General features: G+C 31.9%; 1 protein-coding gene across 1 annotated transcript; it reads right to left on the reverse strand.

The window, feature by feature from the left end:
* Positions 1–8,700: 8,700 nt before the first annotated feature.
* LOC114381275 (nodulation-signaling pathway 2 protein-like) lies at positions 8,701–10,442 on the reverse strand. Its single transcript, XM_028340497.1, has one exon. The coding sequence runs from the start codon at positions 10,312–10,314 to the stop codon at positions 8,896–8,898; it is 1,419 nt and encodes a 472-aa protein (XP_028196298.1). The 5' UTR covers positions 10,315–10,442; the 3' UTR covers positions 8,701–8,895.
* Between the last annotated feature and the right edge of the window lie 3,904 nt (positions 10,443–14,346).

Genomic DNA, 14,346 nt, shown 5'->3' on the forward strand with positions numbered 1-14,346 from the left:
CCTGCTTGCATCATGAAATTAAATTAGATGGAAAATTGTTTAATTGCTGATTTGGTCTATAAATGTGTATTCCATCAAGAAAATTGGTCCTTGAAATTGGTTTTGGTGGTGTGAGTGATGATTAGTGAAAGAAATGCACATTTAATTAAGGAGCTTAGCCAAAAATATCACCCACTGGCAGTTGCTGACTTTGAATTTTGTGAATAAAATGTGAAATTAGTCCCTAATGGTTGTGATCCTGAACGTGATATATGGTTTCCTACCAAATTAGTCCCTAATGCCAATCTTTTAAAATTTATTGCTAAAGAATAAAGTTATTCAGTGGCCAAAATGTAATCACAAACACAATCTCTTAAAACTTGACACATATCCACCCCTTTCTCAATAGAAGAAGCTATACATAGTATATTAATTTGCTGAACATAAGAAACTAAGTTTTGGTGGTTGTGGTTTTCATGACTTTGATTTTCTCCACTTGTGAGTATTATTCTTACTAGTACCTTTAGCATTGACCAATCTAGTTTTAAGGTCCACAGGTGTGTACATTCCATTTCCTTCAAGCTCTTGTTCCATTTTGTCATGCTTACTCTTGCCAAATATTTACTTCTTCCACTTGAAGAAGCCTTTCTTCTTTTCCACCACCATTGTCTCCATTTGTGCCTGCATGGCATTGCAATGGCTTTGCAGCCTATACACATCTGCCTTTAACCAAAACCAGTAGTGTGTTCTTCAAATAAACCTATATTAGCAGAGCTGCTGACACCATTCCTATTAGTCTCTTCAGCATCAACTGTAACCTGTACAGTTTCTGAATGGATTAAGCCACTTGATACAAATGACACAAGCTGATTAGCATATGAACCCTTGTAACGACTGTTAAAGTAACTAATTAATGAATCCTTGTAATCTTAATTCTCCCACTATATATATATATATATATATATATATATATATATATATATATATATATATTTATGTTACATCAGATGTTTAGTACATAAATAATAAATAGAATACAACCGCACCACTGAACTTAGTGTTTCACTCAAGTTCACTCGTGTATCACTCTTTCAAGGCTTTTTCTTTTATAATATGCACTATTGCCTTTTACCACTCTTGCTTCTCTTCAAATCTTAAGTAGAACCTTCAAACTCAAAATCAAGAAGTATTCAATGTGAAATATATCACAAATCAAAACTTAACTCTAGAAGCCAAGAATATAAATACTCTAAGACAAAACTAAGGAATTTAAAGACAAGCAAAAAAATAACGAAAGAAATACTCAAAAGGAATGTCAAGGAAGACAACAAACTAGAAGACACCAAAATCAAGAAAAAGAATTATCCAAGAATTGAACTATACTAGATGAAAATAACCAACAAGACACAACTCTTTTTTGAAATATAGGTATGTGAAAACTAGAAGGACTTTGAGTGCAAAATTTTTGTTTTTGCTTCCATTTTTATCTTTGCACTTTTTTTTTGGCACAAAATTCAAATTTGGCTTCAAATTTTGAAAACTAGACTTTTTTATTTTTTTTACTTCTTTCTTTTCTTTTTGTGCACAAATTTTTTATTTATATATATATATATATATATATATATATATATAGAGAGAGAGAGAGAGAGAGAGAGAGAGAGAGAGAGTTCATAAAAGATATTGATACTATATAGAGTTCATAAAAGAAAGATAGACTCAAAGAAATAAAACAAGGAAGATGAAATAATAATATAGAGTTAAACAAAAGGAAAATAACAAATAAAGGAGGAAACACACAAGAAAAAGAAAACACAAAGGACAAATGACACTTGATTTCAAGAATTGAAACTCTGGTAGATAAGTTGAAGATGATTTGCCACAAAGAATAAAATTATTTGATAAGAATCTAAGGCTTCACGCAAGAACCAAGAGAGACACTTTCTTAACTATGTGTAATCGAAAATTTCATAAAAAAAAAGGTCAACAAAGTATTTAAGGAATATATTTATACTCCTACTAACAATCCTAGGCCTGAGGTCCCCCACCCAAGTCAAATTCTTCCTCATTGGATAGTTATCTATCATCGTGGCTCTATGGTTACCATATTGAAAGGATGGAATAATTAAGATTTTTTTTTACAACTAATTGTGAGTGTACAAGAGATATATATAGAGTCCAAATGAATAAAAAAATTCAAAATTATTTATAATTTGAATTTAAATTGTAACAACTTGTAACTAATTACTCTATCATATTAATAATCTAACAAAATTTATATTCACTCATTTCAGCAATAATTACTTCCTTCTCCAAAGGTCATGCCAAAATAAAATCTACTCACCATTTTTTAATAATGGAAAAAAATTAGGTGAGTTGGATTCTAATTCTCACCAAAGCTTCAAACAGCACTTAGAGATTACACATCAACAAGATTATAACATTGACAATGAAAATCAAACTCATATTATTTTTAAATATAAACTCACTCTTTATTAATTGGACTAACCTTATTGATATCTACTTATTTTTACTCTTCTAGAAATGACATGACAACCACATAAGAGGCACATAAGTCGTGTTTTTAACCAAGAAAATATCTCTGTACCAAATTGAATCCTTGTTCCTATTTAAATCATTTGGAGCAATCTTGCAAAATTAAATACCATATTTAAATAAAATTAATTTGGACATAATAGCTGGATCATTCGAGAGGTTTCATCTCCATTTATTCAATAAACTAATATTGAACAATTTTATATTGTATTTGAAATTAACCATATATAATGTTATAGTATGCAGTATTAATGATGTGACTTTTCATTTATTATATTATCGGTTAAGAAAAAACAAATCAGTTAATAATAAGGACTAAAGTTGACTAATTATACTTAAGAAAGTTGACTAATTAAATAATTTTTAAAATAATGGAGCACAAGTTAAACTCATATTGAAGAGGGGCCAAATTGACAATAAATATTAACATAAGAACAAACATATTGAAACAAGAGGAAAAAATGGCTTAAATGTATTTTTTTATACCTATAATTAATTTTTTTTCATCTTCATCCCTAGAAAAAAATCTTGTTTTAATCCCTACAAAATATATTTATTTTGTTTTTATCCTTAAAATACTTTAAATAGCGTCTTGAAAAATGAAAAAAAAAATCTAAAACACTTTAAGAAAGAAAAATAATAAAAAATTACATTTTACAAAGACTATTTTTTTTTTACTGAGACGAAAATAAAAAAAAGTATTAAATTGTGGGAACCAATAATATATTTAAGAAAAAATATCTATTTAAACTAAAATCACATCATCATACTTTTTTTTTCTTACAAATCATCATTCAATGTTGAAACCTATTGGGCTCTAAAATCACATATAGCGGCTCTAATAAATTAAGATGGCATAAATAATCATGTAACACCAAATATATCAAAGCAAGTTGTGTATTTCTTAAATCATTATTGAATTGAGTGATTCCCATGTCATCCCCCCAATTTTCTACATCATAATGTCTCTCAATAGATAAAGCTCTCGTAGTTAGAAGTGGAAGGGAACTAAATTAAATATATATATATATAGACTTCCAACTCTAGATCTATACTTACACATCAACCCAATAAAGTGTAATAATTCAATTCAAAATAAATGAATGAGCATCAACTTATTTTGTCTCTCATATAAATCTACTATTATCAAGCCATTTTTGTTAAAACGAATATTATCAATTCGTAATATCCCACAATATCTAAGAAATATTTTTACAAAATGATCGCAAACCCTCGGAGTAACACCAAAAAGAAAATGTAAAAATTAAGTCGGTACATTCATGATGTTGATTCAATTATTTGTAATGATTGATTATATATGATGAAAGTTAATTATGATTCCGAAAAAGAAAATTATGTATACTGTCAAATATTTCAATCTTAAAACACCTTTTTTTAATTATCATTTTTTTACGTTACTACGACATGCAAAATTGTGTGGGCAATTGCTAAAAACCAAAAAATAAAAAAAAATTCTAAAATGATTTATATATTTGGTACGTAAGCCATATATATCATGGAGCCTTGTAACAATACTTATATATCAACTTAACGTAAGCCATATAGCTTTATGGCTATGATTAATTGAGCTGTTTTGTCTTATATAGTAGCAAAATTTGTAAGTAGAATGTTAGTTACACGTGTCATTTCTGAGCTTATCGTGGGTGCCGACGATCGTTCAGCTGGTTGATTTACAACAGATAAAACAAAAAGTGTTGCTTCTGATCCCATTTGAAGAAATAAAATAAGATTTATACTTAGGTATATTCTAGTCCCATAATTTAATTTTCTCTTAATTTCGAATCCAAACCCTAAACAGTGCGTTGTACGGGAACATTCTCACGAATCTTTTTCCAATAGGGTGTGGCCGCTGTTTTATATATATATATATATATATATATACACACATAGTTGACACATGTAAGAGAGGAATATGTCACCTACCAAACGCCCCAAAACAATTCCCCTCCCCTCTACTAGTGTAATGTACAGTCCCTTGTTTCTAATTTCTAATTATTTATAAATCTAGCTAGCTTACATATACATTAATTAATGCTTCAATTTTTTAATTAATAGAACCAAAAACATAATTATAATAACAGTGATAACAATAATAATAAAAGAGAAAGAAAACCATCCTTGGCAATTGTCACTTGTGAGGTAGGTACTATTTAATAAAGCCTGTAAAGACCACGTGTCACATGCCGAGGGGATCATATATGGGACTAATTAAGGAAGAAGCTTTTTGGTATTTTAGTTTAGAAGAAGTGATGGAAGAATGAAAAACTCATCTAAGCTAATACACTATTCTATGTACACTAGTACCCATCTGGTTTGTGCTTGTTGGAATGATTGAGTCTAGCTCTTTCTGCAGTATATATACTGTATATACGCTGTGTTTTTTTTAATCAATCAATGCTTTTTTAAGAGATTAATCAATCAATGTTAGTTTTTTATTTTTGTTATAATGTTAGTGTAAGGACAGTAAGATGCTTCTTACGGAGGAGTTAATTGATGTTAATTGTATATTCTTAAGAGATTTGCACTGCTGTATATGGTCATATTATTGTAAGATTCAGATTCTGTAGGGTTGTTTTTCAAATTGTATAGGATCTTTTTGCCTTTAAAACATTAAGTTAATTAATTTGATAAAAAAAAATATAAATAACTGCAGTTTCCATTAGATTCGTGTGAGGTTGCTATTAGAGTATTAATTGTTTTAATTGTCTTTAGTATAAATAGAAAATAGGAGATGTTTTAGGGTATTTTTTACTCATTTTCAAACAACAACAAGTTTTTTTACCTTAGGATTGTGCTTGGGTCATAATCTATAAGGATTTTGGATCTCCTTCCTTCTTGGTGTTATTTCATATATTGTTTGGTTGCATTATGATCATGGTTGGGTAAATCCTTAGGGTTCAAATTATGATGTAGCTTCACTCATGTATTATATATGATTCTGAATTTTAATTAAGTTTTTCGATGTTATTCAATTAATTGTATTGTTCTACCATTTTAATTTTTACTTTGAAATTGATCATTCTGATTGATAATTAATTATGTGTCAGTGATCATCTACTCGTAATTGTTTGATTTGTAGAATGATATAAGATTCATAAAACTTATATGATCAAACTAGTTACATGAATTCCCATTTATGTTTAACCCTAAATTAATTTTTTGATTTAAATAGTTTTGAAAAAAATAATTTTAAAAATGTTGATTTGTGTTTGGATTATTTTAAAAGAGAATTAAGAAAAATGATTTTTTTAAAATAATAAAGTAACATTATTTTAAAAATATAAATAGATGGATCCTACATATATAGAGAGAGAATCAATTTTATCTAATGAAAAAGCCAATAATTGTTTTTTCTTTTCAAAATATTTTACTGAATTTAAAATTGAATTCAGAATCCCAAAAAATTATCTAGATGCACAAAGTTACTTTCCTTTAGCTAGATCATGCCTAAAAGATAGGAGACATAGCCACAAGCATTCAAGTATGAAAGTGTAATTTATTTGGCGTCTAGGTCAAGTGTTAGATTATATATCTTCGATCTCATTTAATTGAATCGCAATATTCCAAGAATGGTTTTTTCGTAATCAACACAACCATTATAGTAAGATCATCTGTGTGCATCCTAGGGTTACATCAGTAACATTGATGTGGCTTAATTTGGGATAAAGGCAAAGTGTTTAATTCTTGTGACCCTAATGAGATCAATCGGCATTTGGACATGGACTTGATCAATGACCTAACATTCAAGATCAAAACACAACTTGGTCGATATATGATCGGAAGAGGTACGCAACCAATTAGCCTCAAGCGCGATAGCACAAAGAAACTAAAAGAAAAATATAACTCAATCGGCATATAACTTGAGGGGTATACAACCCCTTATCCTCAAGCGCGAGAACACAAAAAGGCTAAAAGAAAATTATAACTTAGTCAATATATGATTGAGATGGGTACAATTACTATTAGCTGTATTTTGATCATTGTGAGCATATATAATTTTCTTATTAAAAATAAATTTAAATATTGAATATCTTCTCAATTCATATTTAATTAATAATATTTTTAATTTGTACCTTTTTAACTTTAAATAAAGATGTTTATATATTTAGGAAAAAAGAGAAAAATAAAAGGGAAGAAAGATAACATGATAGTGATGGGATCAAAGAAAAAGATAGGTATAATGATTTGAAGTGTGATTTGTTATATTGTGAGATATCCATCCATTTCAAGACTCAACTGGCAATTTGTTATTCTTTATTTTATATCTACAACTTAGTTTTCAGTTTGATTTCTTATTTTTTAAAAACCTTCATTTTGGTTCGTTAAAGTTTTTCCGTTACACTAAATTAGTATTTATGTTAGTTTATCATACCTAACTCAATCAATTTAATATTTTACATAGAGGTCTAACAAATTTTGATTATTTTATCATATCCTATTCTGTAAATTTTGTGGATAATTATCTAGACCCAGATCCATTTCCATTGAACCAGTATCTATCATATCCATTATAGATATTTTTTGTGAGTACTTATTGAATAAATATGATTGGTATTAAGTAGAATTCAACACCAACCTAATTGGGACAAATTTGATTGGCCTTTTAGGCTGTGTTTGTTTATGATGAAAGAAAAAAAAAGAGTGATTATTTGGTAGTAACCAAAGATATAAATCAAGACGAAAGAAGTTAATGTAATGGGTAATAAAATAAAATATAAATATAACATTTGTAAAATTCCAATTCTATTTATGTGTTGGCCTATTTGTCATTGCATGAGTAAAAAAAAAATAAGTGCACAAAATATCCTGTAAATTTCAACATATTCGAATCTCCACACTCATTCTATTTAGGTATGATAGTAGTGATTTTTCATGCGTATTTGAATATGGAAGGAAGCATATTCGAATATGGCAGTAGTGATTTTGCAACCATAATAGAATATGGATGCAACATATTAGAATTTTTTTAAAAAAAAATACCTCTCTCATGTGCATTTTTACGAGAAGAGGGTAATTTTGAAAAAAAAAATGTATATGTTTCCTTTGTTTGCAAATCGCCACACTTTTATGAATAAAATTTTTGATGTCAACCCACCTTTGTGAATAAAATTTTATGGGACGGTAGAAACTTTCACTATCTCTCATTTTGTTTGCAAAAGAGACTTTCTCCGCTCTTTTTTCATAATCTTAATCTTTTGATAGTCCAAAAAGAAATAATAATCTATAATTATTATAAAGCGAATAACTACCACATTTTGTGTTATCTTTCATCTAAACATTTTTATCCTTAATTTTTATAAATTACTACAACATTTTATTTTAACTTTCAATAACAATTATATCTTTTAAAATAGGTTGTATTCAATTACACATATAAGTAATTTCTAAGTTCAGACACGTAATGCATTGTTTGCACACTGGTAATAACAAAAAAATACACCAATGAAATCTAATTTAGCATTGATTAGACAATGTGAGTAAATTATTGTATATTTTTTGGTACTTGAGTTTGATTTCTACCAATAAACAAATAATATACTAAATATAAAAAATAATGGTATATATATAAAAAAAATCAAGATTAAAATGAAAACAAACTGCAACTAAATTCCCCAAATAAAGATCACTGACTGTTTTAAAAATAAGATTAGAATATTTCAACTACATAAAAAGTAATTTAGTCCGTTATATAAAAAGCTTACAAACATAATTTTAATACGCATCTACCATCAAATAATAACTGTACTATCTTTCGTAATTTTTTTTATAATTCGAGGTGAAGCTGGATGCAAGGCTATTGAATAACTTTTGAAGGCCATGATTGTCTTTTTATTTTTCGTTTGATGATCATCATTGGACATTGATGCAACATAATATACTAGTATAGTATTTTTTGGTAGGTAAATAAATATATTTTGTTTTGATAAATAATTTAATTAAACATCCGCTTAATAAATGATTATTATATAATTATAATTTAATGACTATTATCATGTGAAAATTTATAAGATAAATTTTAAGAATATAAAACTATAAGATTTATAAATTATTTCCCTAAATTCTGATAAAATCTTTCAAACAATTTTCTAGGTAAACACAGAAATGAAGAAGTAAAACCACCAGTGATTCAAAAGTCTAAATTTCAGCTTTAGTTTAAGTTTCAAATTTTAATGAAAGACACTCCATTTCATGTCAACCCATAATGCAAATAGTCAAACATGACAATTTTTTTTAAAAAGAAAACATAGTTGCAGGAGTTCTGTCCTGCTCGACAACAATACCCCTTTTATTTTCAGAATTGAAGACACAAACAAAAAGAAAAGTCGCACAATGACTGAATAATCAAGAGTTAGAACTCCAAACAGAAGCCGAAAGCAAACGCCGTGATTTCCAACCCAACACCAACCTATTATTCTCCAACTCCTCCACCCTATATCCATCGTTAAACAAACCCAACAAAAGGTTCGCTTGGCAATGATTAGCGAAGCTCAGGGGAACTCCCCTGAAACCCGCCGCACCCAACCACTCCCCCCACGACACTTTCTCCTCCTCAGTACCACTCCCATACATCCGGGCCACCGAGCCCGTTATTCTCGGGCCCAAAAACACTTTCTCCACCAAAGCTCGGGCCCATGTCTGCATGGGAAACCCAACCTCAAGCGAGTCGAACACCGCCGAATAGTGGTGCAGCGAGTCCATAAAAAAGCCCACAAAGCCCGAATCCGCAGCAACACAGCCCATTTCCTCCTCCACAAGCACCACCAGCCTCGAGTTCAACTCTTTCGCGCCTCTTAAAAACGAACCAACCGAACCTGAGGCTCGGAAGTTGAGGTGCGGCAAATGCAGCATGCAGTTGAACACCAAAGCTTCTCCCCGAACCAGCTTTAGATTAGAAGGGCGAAACGTTTCGTCGGGGTCCAGCCGAGAGTGGTGAAAGGAGAAGGGTTGCCCCACAGAGGCCGCGAAGGCCGTTAGCCTCCTTCCAGTTTCTTGGACGGAGGCTATAGATCTCTGTCCAGAGGCAGAGGAGGAATTTCCTCCTCCACCGCCGCCTCTGGACAATGCGGTGATGCGGAGGTGTGGGCCTGGTGGGCCTGCTGAGGAAAGAGCTTGAATTAATGAGGCCCATTGGGCCCCTTCGGTTATGTCATAGTCGATTATGTGGACTCTTTTTTCATGGGCCACGGCTTCTAAGATGGCTTGGTTTGCGGTGAAGTGTGCGAACTTGATGTATGGGGACATGTCTTGGAGGAGTTGGAACGCGGTGAGGGTGTCGATGGGGGGTGTGTGCGCACTTGCGGTGCCGTTTAGCAGGGAATGGAGGGCGTGGCTAAAGTGCGCCGCGAGACGTTCGATGTTGGTGCCCTGGGTGGGGGACACCAACTCGTTGAGCCGAACCAATATCGCTCGAGCCAGGTCGTGGCTCTCTGTGCCGGAGCTGAGGGCCTCCGCCGCCGCCATGAGGAGGTGCAGCAGGCGGAGGCCCCTCTCGTCGCCGCCGGTGGAGTCTGATTCTGATTCTTCGGCGGCGCTTTGATCTGATTCTTCTGGGGTCAAAACGTCGTCGTTGTTGTCGATCATGACGGAGTCAATTAGGGTTTGGAAGTCATTTTCGCATGCGTTGAGGGATTCCCAGTCGATAAGAGGGGACCAGAGGTTGTTGTTGTTCTTGTTGCAGTCTTCGTGGGAGGAAAGGGTGGTTGTGATGCTGTGATCGGAGAAGTCGAGGAAATCAGGGTCGTCCATGATGAGCATGTCCATCACGAGAAAGAGAAAAAGTGTAGTACTACTGATACTGACTTAGCTGTGTCGTACAATTCTTTAGTGGGAGATTTATAATTATAGGCATGGTTGAGTTCAGAAAGCGTCGGAAGTCGGAACAAGAGTTAATCTTTTATTAACACAATTATTTTTATTAACACCTTTTGTATTTAAAGATCAAATGATTGCTGAATGCTGATATCGCATATAACTTTTTATTTACATTCATGTGACATGAGATTAGTTTTCCCGAAGTCTCTAATTTAAGTTTTGAGTATATATTCGAAGGAAGAGAATTTTATTATTTATAATAGTTTTATTCAACTTAAATATAATATTTTTAAAGATAGTTGAAGCTTAGATCAACGAAAGTATATAATTTTTTTTTATTTGAGAGATATCTGAGTATTTCACTGTTCGAGTGAGATATCACCCTTACGAGCTGACAAAACCTTTTTTTTTTTTAATTTTAAACGCAATTACTTACCCAGAAAGTGAAAGAGAGATATCAAGTAAGAATTTTTCAAGTATAAATGTAAAATTTGTAAATTTAAGCAATATACTCATATCATCATGAATGATCAAAATTAAAAATTATGCTTAACCACAAAATCAATTTAAATAAAATAATATGCATTTTTTATGTTAGTCATGATCATTTAAATATAATTTAATATTCTATATTTATTGTTTCCATTTTTCATTAGAAATAGAAGTACTTTCTTTTGATATATTTTTTTCTGTATATAATTGAACTAAGATTTTATTTTCAAATTCTCAATTTTTTAAGTATCAAAATTATAATAAACTTTAAATGACTAATTTTATTAATGTGTTATTTTGTGGGAGAGGAGGAGGAAAGGGTGCAAGAGTTTTTGTTGAGATGGAAATGAGAGATGAGGAAAATTCAAGAACGGGAAATCATAATTTGGAGGGAAAGACTAAGGTTAAGTTGACCAACGAAAATTCTTAGTCACAACGTGAGGGGATTAGGAGGAAAGGTAAAACTGAGAAGTATGAGAGAGTTGATGATAAAGGAGAAGGTACAATTTATCTATCTACAAGAAACTAAATTTGAGGAGGTGTCTACATCCTTATGTTATTTGTTGGTGGGGAATTATGAAGTAGAATGGCGAGCAGGTTTAGCAAGCAATGCAACTGGTGGGATACTTTGTCTATGGAAAAAAGATATGTGTGGTTGATAAAATTATTCGTATTCAACAGAATTTTCTCTGGGGGTGAGGAGGATTGGGGAAAGGTTGCTTGGGTGAGTTGGGATGATGTATGTTTACCAAAAGATAAAGGAAGCCTTGAAGTTAAGCATATTAAGGCTTTTAATCATGCTCTTCTTGGCAAATGGAGGTGGAGAGTGCAAAATAATTGTAAAGGGCTATGGGTAAAAGTTTTGCCATCTAAGTATAGATGGGCTTCTAATTTGGTGTTTAATACATCAACTAAGGAAGAATCTGTTTGATGGAGGGATTTAGTGGAAGTATGTGGTGAGAGGGGTGATAATAGTTGGTTTGATAAAAACCTAGCATGGAAGTAAAGGAATGGTAATAAAATTAGTTTTTGGCATTGTAAATGGGTAGGCAATGAAAGCTTGGTCACCAAGTATGCGAGACTTTATTCAAACTCTATTCAACAAGAAAATGTTGTTGGCGAAGTGGGGGTGTGGGTGGAAGGTATTTGGGAGTTGCAACTTATGTGGAGATGATCATGGTTTGTATAACAGTTTCCTTTTCTGGAGAAGTTATTAAGTGATATAAACTTTGTACTATTGCATGAAGTTGATGATGACAGGTTAATTTGGAAAAGAGATACCACTAGTGCGTACTCAGTCAAGGAGACATACAAACTGCTCATCCCAACCTGCAGGGTAGCTTCTGTCTCTTTCTCTCATACATGGGGTACCAAGTTGCCTCAAACAGTCTTTGTTTCTCTTTGGCACTTGTTAAGGGGAAGACTACCTTCAAAACTCAATTTAAGTAGGAGGAATATTTTGTCACATGGAACTAACTTGTTATGCCTGATAAATGTCATATTTCAGTTATTTTAGGGATTAAAATGTTAGCACTTAAATCTAGTTGTTTTATATATATTGTACATTTACTAATGTTTTTGTTTAAATATGGAAAATTCATCCATGATTCTGTAGGTTTTGATGGTTGTTTGTTGGATCCAGAAACCAAGTTAAAAGGAAGGGCAAAATGGTCATTTTCCAAAAATTTCAGACAACCATTCACCCAAGCTAGCAACCAGCTAGCCTAGGCTAATCAAGTTTCTTCAGGCCTAAGCAACCAACCTGCTTGGGTGAATGAGTTCCTTCAGCATTAAGTAAGCAACTCGCTTGGGTGAGTTGGTCTGCACCTCTTGGCTCAAATTCTATATAAATCATGAAAAAGAGGAAGAAGCACAGACCATAGGCACCATAGAAGAAGAGAAGAAGCTCGAAGCTAGGAGAGAGAAAGGAGAAAGGAAATGGCGTTGCACTGCAAAGTTGTGATCATGGATCACATCCTTTGTCATTTCTCCTGTTAATCTTGTGCTCTACGCAATGATCAGCTAGTTTCTCCAAAGGATTGGATATAATCTTCGTACCCTTATGTATCTTTTTTGATATTTTATATATGTATGAATCTTTTATAATCATTATTGGTGATTTCATTCTGTTCGTAATGTTTGATTCTATTTGATCACTAGTTTCATGAAATTGGATTTTTTAAGTTCGACCGGAAAGTACTCTTAGAATTTGAACTGGATGAACTTACTCTTTACGTTACGTTGCTAGGAATAAAACATAACATTTTGATTGCAAATAGCATGAGATTATGATTGTAATGCTGAGATGTTTATTTCATATGTGAGGGATCGATATTCGGTAAATATTCTTAGGATTCTCGAGTACGAGATCGATTCGGGGTAATTTAATGTGTGCATTAGTAATGTTAAAAATGGTTCATATATGTTAATCTTATTAGGATACTGAGGGTATGAATGATGAAATTTAATCCTACATTTTTCTTGAATTAATTAAATTCATTATTATTATTTCCATAATTTTATGTATTTTCGACGCACTAAATTCCATTATTTCCATTATTCCCTTACTTTAGTTATTTTTCGTTAGTTAGACAAATTCATGATATTTTGATTGAATTTATACATAACTATTAAATTGATAACCTTCATCCGAAGGAATTGAGTAGCTCAAGTCCCTGTGAAGATGATCTCTTTTTTATAAGTTTGTAACTTGCAATGACATTGCATGCTTGCCAATAGTCTAACAATGCCCATTATATAATGTTGAGGAGGAAAATCTAAATCTTCTATTTTTTACTTGCAATTTTGTAATGTGAAATTGGTATATCGTTATAATTGGGTGGGTGTTCAATGGGTGATGCATCATGATCCAAGTCAAAATCTGGAACAAGATAATTCACCTTTGCTAGGTTCAGGCACATCTAAAGTGTGGAAAGTGGTTTGGGGTGCGGTGTTATGGTCCCTTTGGACTCATCGAAATGGCATAATCTTCAAAGGCCATCATCTGGACTTTAATGTAGTTGTGGAGTTGATCCAATATAGAGCAAGGGCATGGATTTCAGCATATTGGAAGAAAGCAACTTTCTCCTTTTATGAATTCTATTCCAACCATGCATATTGCATGAAAAATGCTGAAATGAGAATGATTATGTCTACGTAGTTGTCTTCATTACTGAAAAAATAGTGTTCCATGATAGCGTTTCAAAGCATTCAAAGACGATTTTGAACCGTCTTTGAAGCCAACATCGTGAAAAGTTTTGACTTTCCACGACGGTTCTTAAAAAACTGCCTTAGAAAAATTATCATTTTAAGACGGTTTTCAAGTAAATAACCATCTTGGAATTGTGACATTCTAAGACGGTTTTCACCAGAATGTATTTTTTTTAAAAAAATTGAGAATTCTAAGATGGTTTTTGAGAAAACAGTCTTAGAATGTTTATAATCTAAGATGGTTTTTTTAGAACCGTCTTAGAATGTTTTTTAAAAAAA

The sequence above is a fragment of the Glycine soja genome, chromosome 13, assembly GCF_004193775.1.
Source record: "Glycine soja cultivar W05 chromosome 13, ASM419377v2, whole genome shotgun sequence".
Taxonomy (NCBI): Eukaryota; Viridiplantae; Streptophyta; class Magnoliopsida; order Fabales; family Fabaceae; genus Glycine; species Glycine soja.

Bases quoted from the DNA above. Each gene is read 5' to 3' on its own strand.
- LOC114381275 (XM_028340497.1), bottom strand. From the start codon at position 10,314: ATGGACATGCTCATCATGGACGACCCTGATTTCCTCGACTTCTCCGAT.